Source organism: Poromitra crassiceps, assembly GCF_964638095.1.
Source record: "Poromitra crassiceps genome assembly, chromosome: 1".
Taxonomy (NCBI): domain Eukaryota; kingdom Metazoa; phylum Chordata; class Actinopteri; order Beryciformes; family Melamphaidae; genus Poromitra; species Poromitra crassiceps.
Window position 1 is genome coordinate 122572142 of NC_139623.1, and position 16141 is coordinate 122588282.

At 45.3% G+C, this 16141-nt stretch overlaps 1 protein-coding gene across 1 annotated transcript in view; it reads left to right on the plus strand.

Moving 5' to 3' along the window:
• Positions 1 to 1912, plus strand: part of LOC310772925 (dachshund homolog 1-like) — a gene marked incomplete at both ends in the record, with an annotated part of 121443 nt that extends 119531 nt beyond the window's left edge. Inside the window, 2 exons of the mRNA XM_083632872.1 lie at positions 853 to 896; positions 1886 to 1912. Of these exons, the coding sequence (XP_083488998.1) occupies positions 853 to 896; positions 1886 to 1912 (71 nt within the window). The remainder of the gene's footprint in view (positions 1 to 852; positions 897 to 1885) is intronic.
• Positions 1913 to 16141: the final 14229 nt, after the last annotated feature.

Consider the following 16141-nt stretch of genomic DNA (forward strand, 5'->3'; position numbering starts at 1 on the left):
GGACCAAAAAGATATGAGGCGCTAACCTCTGTTCTGCAGTCTTCCACCACATCCAGATTTAACTCTGCGTGGGCCGTGTGGTTGTCATGAGACCCCTCAACTGACACCAATGTCTCCTCGCTCATGAAGCAACTATCGGTTTTCTCCTTGTAGGTCTCATTCTCAGCCCTATCTCCACCCTTAAGTTCAGAAAAGTGTGGAATCTGGCAGAGGGCCAGATTTTCCTCACCAGTTGGCGGTGACTGCCCAACTGAATCCACCTTCGTAGCTAGCTCTAACACTCCACCGTGCTCTTTATTAGCTTCCACCTGTGTCATCTCAACTACGCTGCCAGCTAGAGACTTTGCCTCCCTGTTGTTATCAGCTGTTGAGTTTGACTCTTTACCGGCTTCTCCAGCCTCTACCTCCTCAATGAGCACTTCTTTAGTTTGCTCTAGTGTGGCCATCTCAGTTAGCATCACAGCCTCATCTTGGAGCTGCTCCAACCACTGTGTTCCACTCACAACGGGCGTCACGCAAACTTTAGTACCAGCCAAATCATTACCCAACACAAGAGCAAACCCTTCCGTTGGCAAAGAAGGAATAATGGCTACCACTACTGGTCCATTTACAACATTAGACTCAAGATAAATCTTGTGCAGAGGAGCCCTAATGAAACCACCTCCCACGCCCTGCAACAGGGTAGAAGCCTGTAAATAGGTGTCCGGAGGTAGGTCTATGACACCCTGGAGCAGTAAGGACTGTGTGGCACCTGTGTCCCTCAAGATGGAGATCGGGACCATCTTACCACCAGGCGCGCCAGAAACTCCCCCTTTTGACACAAAACCCTCAAACTCTCTATCTATTGGGCAGGACGGCAGGTTCCACCCATCCGCCTCACAGGGACCAATCTGAGCGTAGGTGCGGACCAACCCTACTGCTTTCCCCTCTCCGTCTCTCCTCTTGAGACTGAGACAACTGGACTTCATATGGCCGGGCTTTTTACAGTAATTACAAATGACATCGTTTCTGGGAAAATATGACCTCTCATGTGACTTCTCATATGGCTTCTCAAATCGTTTCACTGATCCTTGAGACTGAACAAAGGTGGGACTAAACTCTTCGGGGGCCGCCTCCGCAGGCCGGGCAGTTGTTACAGTCTGCCTCCCATCCGGTCTACCACCAAACCTACCTCTCCCAGGCACTTCTCTATGAGTTAACTCATACGAATCAGCTGCCATGGCGGCTTTCTTCAAGTTATTAACGGCTGTCTCATTTAGATGTATTTCAATATGCCGGGGTAAGCTAGTTTTAAATTGCTCCACCAGCATAAGCTGCCGCAAGTCTTGAAAGGTATAGGTGTCTGTGCCTGCTAGCCACCTGTCAAACACAGCCTCCTGTTGCCTAGCGAGATCTAAAAAGGTATCACCTGGTTTACGCTGCAAGGACCTAAACTTCTGCCGGTAGGCTTCTGGCACCACCTCATATGCTGCCAAAACCACCTTTCTTACGGCATCATACTCCCTGCTTTCATTTGTGTCGAGTGCAGCGTAAGCTTCCTGGGCTTTACCCTCAAGTACGGTCTGAATGAGCAGAGCCCACTTGTCTTCAGGCCATTCTAGCTCCCTGGCAATTTTCTCAAATGCATCAAAGAAAGATCCCACATCGTCACGATTAAACTTTGGCATGAGTCTCAAACAACTGGATACATTAAAGCGCACTTCATGTTTGCGTTGCAAGGCATTGTTGTTCACTTTAAGCTTTTCTTGCTCAAATGCTAATTTTGCAAGCTCAATTTTTCGCTCTTGTTCCCTTGCTGCCACTTGTGCTAACTCGAGCTGAAACAAACGATCCTCTTTCTCCGCTCTCTTTCTCTCCTCTTCTCTCTCCTTCTCCTTCTGTACAGGATCCTGCACCTGCAGCTCTAACATGAGAGTCTCCACAATCTGTAGCTTTTTCATTTCTGGAGGAATCTCCAATTCACAAAAAGCAGCCACAGCAAGCAACTCTTCCTTTTTAAGCTTGCGCAAATCATTGCGCCCAAAATCACCGCCACAAAAATCCTCGACATTGAAATCTGCCATGGTTACAGATATTACAGTTAATTATCGCCACCGCTCACTAGAGTGGGTCAATACTGACAAAATCACCTTAAACGGGATTACAAAAACCTACACTCACAAAACGTTACGTTAGAGCCACTGAGCCACTGCTCACAAAAGTAGGTCCTCACAAAATCACCTTACAGGTAATTACCAAATGGCCTTTCACCTTCAAAGGAATTACAAACAGCCAAACTTACAAAACACAACGTTATCAGCTGCACAAAAGTGGACTGACGAAGGGTGAGACACCCATACAAAATCACCTTCAAAAAGTAATTGCCAAACAGCCATACTTACAAAACGTAACCATTAGACCACTCAAACAAGACAAGCGGTAGCTTGCAACAAGTCACTATTCCTACAAATCATTACATGTCATCATTACACACCAAAGCCATACTAGAGCGCTTATTAATAATGCTACTTACCAGACAGACCACTGCCAGCAACGTTAAGTTTATTTACCTTGCCGCACACACTCACAAAACCGACAAGCAACCAACGCTAACAAAATTTAGCCAAATAGCTAGCAGCTAACCAGCCAAACTAGACTTACCAGGGACCCATTAACCAACGCTATATCCCCGTTTTTAACCCCAACACACACAGTAATTATTTTAACGTTATATTATTGTACTCACCTAATTTCTAAAGCTAACCAGTTTCACATACATACGCAAACGTCTGTTTGTGGGAAAAATGGTTTGCACCGAACAGCTAACGTCTGCTCGTAGCCCGTATGCCAGACCTAACGCTAAACCTAGACACATACGGCTTTTAACGAGCTGAATCCAACTCACTGTGCTTTTTCCACAAAAACAGAATGTTTGGATGTACTGACTAAACTAACGCTAACTCTAAACAATCGGATTTATTCCGGACGGGCCTCCCAATTTATGTTACGGACTAGCAGTCTAGGGGACTAGAGTTGTTTGTAGCCTTTAGCTATCGAAGCTAGTCCTAACCTGGAGTATGTGAAAGAGCAGAAAAGAGGGGATAGAAATGGACAAAACAAAGGACTGGTTTCCAAACGAGAAATAATGACTAGAGGTGGGTCAGCTTACCGTAGTAGTAGATTGATGTCATGTAGTAGCTGACTACGTTAGCGGACCTCTGACAAGGCCTCGCCAGCACCGTCTTGGCTCTCCAGAGCAGCGAGCTCCGTCTTTGTCGTTTCAGTTCAGTTTAAGTTGTTTTAGGAAGGATCCTCAATGTAAAGCAAACAGCTGGTTCTCAATAAATACGTGTATCGGTCCAAAAAGAAGTGTGTGAGTGTGTCGGTCCTCTGGCGTGGTGTCGCGTCTCGAGCATTCATTCAAATCTGCCGCGCGCACACCTGGGCAGTGTTCATTCATAAATCTGCTTCAGTGGCTGCGTGCGCACCTCAATGACATCACATGGACACACAGCTTAACCACACCTCATTTCCCAATGAAAACCAGTCACAAGTGTTTAGGAAAGGAAACAAGGAAGAAAGGAGAAGAGGGACAATAACCCTCCCTATCATTCCTAACAGTAGCTTCTGCCAGAGGGTTTTTTTGAGGATTCTGGCTCATCTTTCAAGACCCGAGGATTCTTTTCTGCTAAGATTTTGTGAACACAAAATATCTCAAAAGAACTAATAGAATGTGTGCTTTCTCTGTCTAAAAGAGTTAGTTTGTAGAGTTAGTAGTTATGTAGGCATTAGCACTTTAATACAGCATGGTTTCAGCATCTGAAAATTTAAGCTGAGATAAATAGCTTTTTGTGAAATTCGATAGAACAGTCACTTTAACCATTCATGTTTGGCATCAGTAAGACGTCAGACATCTAAACAATAGTTTTGAACAGTAATTTCCTCCATAACAGCAGGAAACCCCCCTCTACTTCAAACTCCTCCCTCCGTGTGTGTTCTTCTTGGCTGCAGCGGGCGTGTCACAAGCTCGTTTCTGCTGCTGCTGCTGCTGCTGCTCCTGTCTGCTGGCGGCCGCTGGGCGAGGATGGGCTCGCTCGTTTCTTGGGGTTTCGGTTGAGAAACCCCAAGAAACGGGGTTTCTTTTGCGATTCTGGTCTTATTTATGCTGCGTGTTTCAAAGTGTGTTGCACCCATAATCTATTATGCAAATTTGCAATCCCCCACCGTCAGCAATCAGCGCGAAAGCGAAAGCGTTTTCGCCAATCCATTTTACAGTATGAGAATGGTTTCATCGCGCGTTCCCCTGCAGTTTTGGCTCGGCTTTTTCTAGTCTGGAGAGCACTGTCGCCACTTAGTGGGTCGGTGGAATGGGTTGTACACGTGGCTTCAATATTTATATAAGAGATGTAAAAGGGTTAGATCAACGTCCCACCGTCAATTTTTTTTTTGACGTATCAACACGTCATTGGCAGTCAACCGTTGGATTTTTTTTGACGTATCAACACGTCATTGGCAGTGAACGTGTTAAAATAGATTTTTCCAAGAAACTTGTAAAACAAAAAAGTTCCTTTTCATGTATACTTTCACTGTGTGAGGTTTGATTGTGATAGGTTTCATTTTTTCCTTTACTCCTATGCGGATATATTTTGGGTAGCCTATATTTGATTAGTGTATAGCTCATTTGTAGGGGTGTCACGATACACTCAGTTCACGATACGATACGTATCACGATACTGGGTTCACGATAACGATACGATACGATACGATTTTAACAATATTTTTTTAAACTTGAATAATGACAATATATGACTGGAAAAGTAGTATTTTATTTGAAATGCACAAATACAAAACATGCTGTTGTGGGAAATTGTTATTACAATAACAACTAGAAAAAACATGAGATTGGAGATAAGGCTTATCTTGAAATAGAATGAGTTACACCGTCACTTAGATTTACTTTGAACTAAAAGGTTTCTCAGCAGTATAAATTCTCATTATGCATCTTCAGTTTTTCTTCAAACTCAAACAACAAGACTTTTCTTAGTCTATTTTTTATGCATCTTCAGTTGTTCCTGTCAAGTAAACAGTTTTGCCAGAAACTCAATTGAATGGTTTCTCTCCTGTATAACTTCTCATGTGTCTCTTCAGAGACTTGTTCAACTGAACTACGGTACTTTCCACACATTGAACTTCAACAAACAAAGACGTTTCTTTGTCTACTTTTGAAAAAAAAAAAAAAAAAATTCACGATATGAGATTTCATCTCAACGATACATATCGTGACGTTTTACTATCGCGAAATTTCGTGGGACGATATATTGTGACACCCCTACTCATTTGCATATTCAAATTCATTTTCAAAGAAACTTGTAATACAATTTTTTTTACTTTTCATGGATACTTTCATTGTATAAAGTTTTATTTTGATAGGAGTAAAGGAAAAAAATAGTCCCATTGGGGTGTATTGTTGTCTGGCCTTACTGGCACACATCTTGGATTGATGAGAATTAAACATATTTCCTCAACTAGGATTTCTTAGGACTTTTAGTATGTTGTTCTGGACACCTCATAGAAATGATCTAAGCTGCAAAAAATTATTTTACAATTAGTCTGTCGTAAAACGCTACTTTGCCTGGACTATTAGTCTATTTTTAAAAGTAAGTAAGGTTGGGGCAGATCTGAGGTCTTCAGGCAATTTGTTCCAGCTAGCAGAAGCATAGTGGGTAAATGCAGCCTTCCCGTGATTTGATTTGATCCTAGGGACAGTTAATAAGCTGGACCCTGTTGACCTAAGAGTTCTAGACGGTTCGTAGCGTGGGAGCAATTCAGCTATGTATTTTGGGCCTAGGCCATTAAGTGATTTATAGACTAATAACAGTATTTTAAAATCTATTCTCTGACACACTGGCAACCAGTGTAAGGACTTATCACTGGAGTGATATGATCAGCTTTCTTAGTCTTCGTTAGAACTCTAGCAGCAGCATTCTGAATGAGTTGAAGTTGCCTAAGTTCTTTTTTGGAGAGACCAGAAAAAAGGCTATTGCAGTAGTCTAACCTACTATAAATGAAGGCGTGAATTAGTTTTTCTAGATCCTGTCTGGACAAGTATCCCCTAATTCTTGCTATATTTTTAAGATGATAAAAAGCAGATTTTCTAATTGACTTAATGTGGGAGTTAAAGTTGAGATCGGAATCAATAATAACTCCAAGATTTTTGACTTGATCCTTAGGCTTCAGGGATAGAGACTCAAGGCGTACAGTGATTTTAAGCCTTTGTTCTTTGGGGCCAAACACGCTCACCTCAGTTTTGTCTTTGTTTAGCTGTAGGAAATTCTGGCACATCCAGTTATTTATTTGATCAATGCACTGGCACAATGATTCTATGGGGGCATAGTCAGCTGAGGAAAGAGTTATATACAACTGAGTGTCGTCTGCATAGTTATGATAGGCTACTTTGTTTTTTTGCATAATTAGTAGGGATGCACCGATCGATCGGCACGTGACCGGAAATGGCCGATTTTCACGTGATCGGCCTCGATCGGTGATCTGTTCTGGTCACTCTAAATAGCCGATTCTGTGAGCCGATTTTCACATGACGTGCGCGCACCCCAAAGCACCGAGACAGGCACCCAGCCACCACACCACACACGCCAGCATACCTTCCTCGTTGTGGATTTTTTTCACCGTCAGTGAAGTAGACAAAGCTCGCAGTTTGTCACACATGCAAGTCGAAAATAAGCCGTGGAGACAGAGGTGCGGCCGTGTCCCGCTCGGCTGGAGTCCAGTCAGAGCGGCTCGCTTCACCTCACTGGCCCCCCTCTCTCTGCTCTCTCTCCCCGGGAAGCGGTGCTCCAGCAACCCGCCACCGCGCACAGCCGGCTTGGCGAGTGTGTCCAGTATAACCATTCCCCGACCTGCTTTTCCATTCCACATCAGCGCTGCTGCCTCAGCCTGTCAAGTCATGTTGTAACGTGACGTGGATACAGGAGAGACTATTTGTTTCGTATTGCAAATAGAACGACATGAGAACGACGGACATAATAATAAAAATGCATCGGACTCACAAGTGTGCAACGTTTTCTGTGCGTGACGATATTTTTTCGGATGGCAGATAAAAATACGCATACCAAACTTCGGACTGTGTGTAAACTCCGCCTGATATTCAGACTGAAGATCGTTACTGTAACTCATAAACTCATTTCCCCTCTACTCAAGAGGACTGGTCTGGAGCCAGTCTATAAACTCCTTGTCCATGGATCATTTTGATGTTCTGTTGCACCTGACTGACTGACTGACTGACTTTATTTGGTGATAAAAACAGGACATAAGACAACATATCACCGAGGATAAAAACACAACAAAGCCCGAAGGCTTATTTCCATTGTGGTCCCCATGGAGACAAGACAGACAACGTAAATACGTGTAACAAAGAAGTGCAAGTGGGAACATAATTTAAAACTAATACAACTCCATTAAAAGATAAATTACTAACTCAGTTTATAATTTACCAAAATAAAAAAAATAAAAACTAGAACTAAACATATCAATCAATAAAATAAAAGACCAGCTATACCATAAATAAATAACCAATTCAAGAACTAAAAAGACAGGATAAAACGGTTTAAAGTGCGGATGTTTGTAACCATTTTTTTAAGCCTTTCTTAAAAGTGCAGATAGACTCACTCAGTTTCAACCTGTTTTCTTTTGGAAAAGTAAATGCATGATAGCTGTGGGATATAGGCTATTGGATTTAATTAAATTTTTGTATTCATTGTATTTGCACAAAAAAGCTCTGTCCAGTAGCCTAACCTGGAACACTTTTATTTTGAGATGTGTTTGAGTGAGAAGGTCCTACTTCATGCAAATGATAAGAATTGTTTATTTGTTTATTTGGATCCCCATTAGATGTAAGAATTCTTCTATGAATCTTAATTTTTAAACAAAGTTACAAAAACGTTTGTGTAAGCTGTCAATTGTTGTTTTTAGAAAAAAAAATCGGAATCGGCAAAAATCGGTATCGGCAAGTCAGACTATTCAAAAATCGGAAATCGGAATCGGCCAAGAAAATGGCAATCGGTGCATCCCTAATAATTAGGCCTAGAGGGAGCATATAAAGGTTGAAGAGAACGGGCCCCATAATGGATCCTTGAGGCACCCCACAAGTCATCCTAGTTAGGTCAGATGTGTAATTGCCAATGGAGACGAAGTACTTCCTGCCTTGAAGATAGGACTTGAACCACTGGAGGACCGTACCCGATAGCCCAACCCAGTTTTCCAGTCTGTCCAATAAAATTGAGTTGTCAACAGTGTCAAATGCAGCGCTAAGTTCCAGTAGCACTAGAATCAAATTTTTGCCTGAGTCTGTGTTTATTCTGATGTCATTTATGACTTTAGTAAGCGCGGTTTCTTTGCTGTGATGGGGGCGAAAGCCTGATTGGAGTTTATCTAGGAGATCATTTGAGGTTAGGAATCTATTGAGTTGTAGGTAAACAACCCTTTAAATTATTTTGGCTATAAAGGGGAGATTAGATATTGGTCTGTAGTTACTGATTACCGATGCATCAAGGCTACGCTTTTTTAGTAGGGGTTTAATAACTGCAGTTTTCAGGGACTCAGGAAAAGTGCCGGTCACAAGGGATCTATTAACTATTTGCAATAGGTCCGACGACAGACAGTTATAAACGCTTTTAAAAAAGCTTGTTGGAAGGGTATCGAGACAGCACAAAGATGATTTAAGGCCTTGTACAGTTTCCTCTAAGATGTCGTGGTCGATAACGCTGAACTGGGACAAATTTATCGAACTAGCGATCTGCGGGTTGGATGATGTCACAGCATTTCTTGGTGTGGAGCCACTAATAGCCTGCCTGATATTAATAATTTTATCCGTAAAAAAGGCAGCAAACTCATTACATTTGACAGTAGAGAGGAATTCAGGTGCTACACAGAGAGGCGGATTAGTCAGTCTATCAACTGTGGCAAATAGAGTGTGTGCATTGTTCACATTTTTGTTAATTATCTCGGAAAAAAACGATTGTCTCGACCTTTTCAGTTCGAGGTTGTAGGAGTGAAGGCTTTCTTTGTAAATATCATAGTGAATGTGAAGATTAGTTTTCCGCCATTTACGCTCAGCTTTCCTGCAATCTTTCTTTTTGCATCTAACGGATGCAGAATTTCGCCAGGGTGCTTTAATTTTGCCAGACAGCAATTTTAACCTAACAGGCGCCACACTATCAATAGTATTCAGAATTGTTGAATTGAAGTTATCAAGAATCTCATTGACAGAAGCTGATGTGGGAGGAGATAAAGAAAATGTCTCCATAAACAGCGCGCTGGTGCCTGCATTAATGTCTCGTCTTTTAACGGTTTGTGACCTATTAATGATCTCAGGGGAGATTTCCATTTCAAAAAAGATGCAAAGATGGTCAGACAACGCAACATCAATAGTCGACACAGAAGAGGACTTGAAGCCCCTAGTAATAACTAAATCCAGGGTATGGCCTCGGTTGTGAGTAGGCCCTGAAACATGTTGAGACAGATCAAAAGTATCAAGTAAGATATTCAGTTCTTTGGCAAAATTATCCGTCGGGTTATCAATATGAATATTCAAATCCCCAGCAATAGATATTGGCAGTATGGGAGAGGGCTGGAGGGCATGTGAGGGAGGGGATGGTCGAGGGGCCAGGTTCGGGGTCGGGAGGGTAGAACGAGGGGGCTTAGATGGACAGGGGGACTGGGGGATCATAGACAGTCCAACGCTTATCAGTTCGTTTATCCTGCTGGAGAATGGAATGGGGGAGGGGGGTGGGGAGAGGTGGAGGAGCAAAGAGGTAGAGGAAAGGGCAGCGTCCTCCGCTTCATCCTGGAGGGAAGATGTCATGGTTGGTTGTTGGTGAACTGGGAGTTTGCGGAGGGGTGTAGAGGCCCGGAAGGGGGGGGGGGAGAGAAGAGGCGAGGGGGAGGGGGGGGCAGTGCCCTCCACTTCATCCTGGAAGCAGAGAGGAGGAGAGGAGGGGGAGGGGGCAGCGTCCTCCGCTTCCTGGAAGGAAGACGTCATGGTTGGTAGTTGATGAACTGGGAGATCGCGGAGGGGTGTAGGGGCCGCAAAGGGGGCGGGGGAATGGGATAAGATAGAGCAGAGGGCAGGAGAGGAGGAGGGGGGGGGGCAGCGTCATGGTTGGTTGTTGATGAGCTGGGAGCTGGCGGGGGGGAGTAGAGGCTCCGAAGGGGGGGGGGGGATGGGCTGATATCGCCTGCATGGCAGAGGATATTTCGTCTAGTCGGCTGGCCTCGAGTTGTGGCAACAGGGATTGTTGTTGATGAGACGTGTCGACTGGCAGTGTGACCTCGCGGCGAAGGTTGGAGATAGTGGAGAGGGGGGGGGGGCTCACTCCTGGCCGTGGAGTTATCAGATGTTGGGTGATTGATGTTGTAGATAAGGTTGGCAGTAAACAGCCTTGTGCCATCTCTGTTGAGTCGACCATTACGACTGTAGAGATGGCTTCGATCCCAGAAGAGATTGAAGTTGTCAATATAATTCACATTATACTGAGGGCAGACAGTTGAAAGCCACGTGCTTAAGCTTAGGGACCTGGTGAACTTATTGACTTTGTATCCATTGGGGGGCAGGGGGCCACTGATAAATGCCTCAATATCAAGTGAGGCTAGGAGCTTCAGTAGGTCCAGGAAGTCACGTTTTAGTGTTTCTGATTGCTGTTTCAGTGTCGTTGGCTCCTATATGCAGGGTAATCTTGTTTAGGGAGCTGTGAGTAGACAGGATTTCAGGAATCTTCTCTGTTATGTCAAGGTTCAAGGTTCAAGGTTACTTTATTTTGTCTCCCAAGGGAGAAATTTGTCTTGGACACGGACCAGCAGCAAACATACACAGTACAGTGCACTACAAACATTAACAATGTGGCACACAGTGACACGTAAATCCCGTCACTCACCGACGTAATAAATAAGACACCTTAACTCCACCTCAGAGCCTTCTACCCCTCTGTCTGCCTTCCGCAAGGAGTCCATTGAGGAGTGTAATTGACAGAGGGACAAAAGAATACTTGTACCTATTATATTTCCACTTATGGACCCCATACCTCCTGCCTGACGGCAGTAACCTATACTCTGGATGGAGTACATGAGAGGGGTCAGACACAATTTTCTTAGCCTGCCCAATGGTAGACTGCTCAAAAATGACCTGGGGAGTAGTGGGAGGTGTAGACATCCCCATAATCTTCCCTGCCATTTTGACCAATCTAAGAATTTCAGTTTTATACTTTACCGTCAGGTTTCCAAACCAGCTTGTGATACCATACACCTTAACATGGACTCTATGCTGGCTCTATAAAAGATTAGCATTATATTTCTGCATACACCAAAGAGTCTAAGCCTACGTAAAAAATGAAGGCGCTGGTGTATTCTTGCACATAGATTTGTCACATGAGGGTGCCAGCTCATTTCACCATCAATCTGGACTCCTAGATATTTGTAGGAGGTAACCTGTTTTATGTCATGACCATGTATACCAATCAGGGTGTGGTCACCTATAGACCGGGGATCGACCACAATCTCCTCTGTTTTCCTTACGTTAATTTGTAGGTGATGTTCATCACACCATCCTACAAACCTGTCTACTCCTGTTGTATGGCTACTGATGTTTCCTTCACCTGTGAGTAGATTAAGTATAACAGTGTCATCAGAGAATTTGACCACATACTGATTGGGTTGTGAGCTGACACAATCATTTGTGTATAAAGTGAACAACAGGGACGAACTAACTGTCCCCTGGGGGGCCCCTGTACTGCTCACTGTCTCATCAGAGAGTGAAGAGTTAAATCTCACCTGTTGTGGCCTGTTTGAAAGAAATGAAAAGTACCACTTAATTAGAAAAGGATTCACCTCCAGCCTAGCCAACTTTCCTAGGAGGACATCTGGATGGATTGTATTCACAGATCATCTCATCAGGGAAACAGAGTGTAGCGGTATTGTTTTTAATCCCAATGTGTTTAATATCCGAGTCTCCGATGAGCAAGGATGTTATAGGGGGCTGCGGCCTGCTGGCTCTTGATAGCCTTTGAGGCTGTGGCCTGCTAGCTCTTGATAGCCTCCTAGCTCCTAAGCAGCACTGTAGAGTTGAAGTCAGGTTCTGGATTAAGCAGCAGTGTAGAGTTGAAGTCAGGTTCTGGATTAAGCAGCACTGTAGAGTTGAAGTCAGGTTCTGGATTAAGCAGCGCTGTAGAGTTGAAGTCAGGTTCTGGATTAAGCAGTGCTGTAGAGTTGAAATCAGGTTCTGGATTAAGCAGTGCTGTAGAGTTGAAGTAAAGTTCTGGATTAAGCAGCGCTGTAGAGTTGAAGTCAGGTTCTGGATTAAGCAGCGCTGTAGAGTTGAAGTCGGGTTCTGGATTAAGCAGCACTGTAGAGTTGAAGTCAGGTTCTGGATTAAGCAGTGCTGTAGAGTTGAAGTCAGGTTCTGGATTAAGCAGCGCTGTAGAGTTGAAGTCGGGTTCTGGATTAAGCAGCACTGTAGAGTTGAAGTCAGGTTCTGGATTAAGCAGTGCTGTAGAGTTGAAGTAAAATTCTGGATTAAGCAGCGCTGTAGAATTGAAGTCAGGTTCTGGATTAAGCAGCGCTGTAGAGTTGAAGTCAGGTTCTTGATTAAGCAGTGCTGTAGAGTTGAAGTCAGGTTCTGGATTAAGCAGCACTGTAGAGTTGAAGTCAGGTTCTGGATTAAGCAGCACTGTAGAGTTGAAGTCAGGTTCTGGATTAAGCAGTGCTGTAGAGTTGAAGTAAAGTTCTGGATTAAGCAGCGCTGTAGAGTTGAAGTCAGGTTCTGGATTAAGCAGTGCTGTAGAGTTGATGTAAAGTTCTGGATTAAGCAGTGCTGTAGAGTTGAAGTCAGGTTCTGGATTAAGCAGTGCTGTAGAGTTGAAGTCAGGTTCTGGATTAAGCAGCACTGTAGAGTTGAAGTCAACAGGACGCTGAGGAAGTTCCCGTTCTGAATGCTTTCATTCCCCCGCCTTTTCAATGCGTTGAGGCCGGGGGATTTCTTTACTTCCGTGGATCTGAAAGATGCGTTCTTCCATGTCCCCGTGGTTCAGAGACACAGGAAATACCTGAGGTTCTCCTTCCTGGGAAGGGCTTACGAATTCTGCGTCCTGCCGTTCGGCATGTCTTTGAGCCCACAAACCTTCACTGTGTGCGTGGAGACAGCCCTGGCTATCCCACTAGCCCTGGCTAGTGGGATTTGCGTCTTCCTCTATCTCGACGACGCTCTCATAGTGGCGGACTCAAGGGTCTGCGCCATGGAACACACCAAAGTGGTGATAGATCACCTGCAGACCTTGGGTTTTTTGGTGAACTGGCAGAAGAGTTGCCTCGTCCCAGCGCAGGTGGCGACCTTCCTGGGGCTCGAGCTGGACTCTCGGGCCATGCTGGCTCGCCTTTCGCCAGAGCGACAGGCATGGTGCGGACGGCAAAGACGTTAAGGCTGGGTCCCTCCGCGTCAGTGGGAGTGATAGCCTCAGCGGTGCATGTTCTCCCGCTGGGGAGGTTACACATGCGCCCGTTCCAGATCTGGTTTCTCAGGCATCGCCTGGACCCAGCCAGGGACCGGTGAGGTCAGGTTGGACAGGGTGAGGGAACAGCACCTGCGGCTTATTTTGGTGGCCCCCTTTTGGCCCAAGCAGATATGGTTTGCAGACCGATGTCCTTGGCGCAGGGACCGCCCTGGGCGTTGCCGTTACGGGCGGATCTCCTATCCCAGGCGGAGTGGGCAGGTGGAAACTAGCAGCTTGGTTCCTGAACGGGACCATTTGCTAGCCCAGGGCTTGCCCGAAAGTGTGGTGTGCACTATTCAGAGTGCTAGGGCTACTTCGACCCGCTCTCAGTACACGTACAAGTGGCGGGTCTTTTCGCTCTGGTGCGTGGACAAAGGTGTGGATCCAGTGAACTGTGATGTATGGCCCGTTTCCTTCAGAGCCTTCTTGACATGGGCCAGTCCCCGCAGTCTCTTAAGGTGTACGTAGCCGCGATTTCTGCTTGCCATATGTGAATTGAGGGTAGGCCCATGGGGGGGCTCCCTCTAGTCTCGCGCTTCATGTAGGGGGCGCGTAGGTTGCGGCCACCGTCGCGGTGCCTCTTTCCCAAATGGGACTTGGTCACGGTGCTGGACGGGCTCGCGGGTCATCCGTTCGAGCCCTTGGACTCCGTCGATCTGAAATTTCTGTCTTTGAAGACCGCGCTGCTGCTGGCCTTGTCGTCAGGAAAGAGGGTTGGTGATCTGATTGCCCTCTCAGTGCAGCAGTCCTGCATGGTGTTCATGGATGATGGGCGCAGGGTCACGTTACGACCTAACCCTGCGTATCAAAATAAGAATATTAATGCCAGCTTTAGGTCTATGGTCATAGACTTGTCAGCTTTCTGTCCCCCACCGTTCAGTTCGGACGAGGAGCGACGTTTGCACATGCTGTGTCCCGTAAGGGCGCTCTCGGCCTACGTGGCAAAGACGCGCTCGTTACGCACTTCAAACCAGTTGTTGGTCTGTTTTGGGCAGAGGGCCCAGGGCGGACCCCTTTCCAAGGATCACTTATCGCACTGGATAGTGGAGGCGATTGCTTTGGCATACTCTGCATACTTTGGCATACTCGACGTAAGGTACCCCCGGAGGGTATCAAGGCGCATTCTACGTGAGGCGTTGCGACGTCTTGCGCATTGTATCAGTGGAGGACATGTGCGCTGCGGCCTCATGGTCCTCTCATCACACGTTTGTTAGGTACTACAGTTTTGACGTGTCCGGCTTGCTCTTCGCGCATGTGGTACTGTCAACAGCGAGAAGGTAGTGTCGTTGCCTATCCAAATACCACATAGTTGGGCATGAGCAATTCGCCATGCGTCCGTTGTTCACCGATGCCTCTCGGGTCGCTCTGAGGAGTGCTCCCGGCAGCAAGGGCGGTGGAATTTGGCACTAGAGTGAGAGCTTGAGTTCGAAATGAAGTAAAACGTTAGGGTTGTGCTACAACCCAGGTTTTTCGAGTGAGAACGAGAGCTCTCACTACCCAGCCTTGATGCGTCGATGCGTCGTTGCACAGATGGGCTGGAAGATGGAGTGGGTCTTGGGATTTGGGCGGACGTGACGTTGTCACCGGGAAAGGAATGTGGGTGGCCGCTTCAGTCCCAAGGTTACCACGCCACCTGTCGGTAGGTGGTTGGTTATATAAAAAAGGTCATTTTTGCAGTTAAAAATGATATTCTTCCAGTTGCTGCGTGCGCAGCGAGATGGCACTAGAGTGAGAGCTCTTGTTCTCACTCGTAAAACCGGGGTATTAGCACAACCCTAACGTTCACCCATTGCAAAGATATTACAGGATTTTCATGCATTTTCATGCTAACCCTAACCCCAAATTGGGGGGATGTCACGTTCTGCGCGTTTTCCTTGTTCATTGTTTTCCTGTTTGGTTTTCTCATTTGTAGCTGACCAGTGTCTTTGGTGGATGAACTTGTATTGCTTGCTTCATTTGCCTCTGTCTGGTGGAAATTTCAAGGATGCATATTAGGCCAGGAGCAAGCCCCACTCAAATTCCATGTATGCATGACTATTTATGCCATTGCAGTACCTTATTATTTGGATTTACATGATTTTTGTCCCAATAAAAGGTTTTTTTTGGCCCCTGAGACCAAACGGCCCTGAGTTGAACGTTGTCCCTACACCTTGAGATGGCCCAAGGTGTAGGATAACAGGAAATCATAGTGGAAAAAAAGATAGCAGAAAACATCCCGAGGAGTGGGACTGGCTCCCAGTAGTAGCCTACCCACAATTCTTTGCAGACAAATTGCCAGGTCATTTAAAAATGGCGAGAATCACAAGTTAATGGTTTGCAAGCATTTTAATGCCAAATTGTTTATTAACACATTCACTGCCAGCAGTTTTTTTTTACTGTAGGTAGCTTCTGCCAAGGTTTTTTTTTTGAGGATTCTGGCTCATCTTTCAAGAGCCGATGATTATTTTCTGCTAAGATTTTGTGAACACAAAATATCTCAAAAGAACTAATAGAATGTGTGCTTTCTCTGTCTAAAAGAGTTAGTTTGTAGAGTTAGTAGTTATGTAGGCATTAGCAGTTGAATACAGCATGGTTTCAGCATCTGAAAATTTAAGCTGAGATAAATGGCT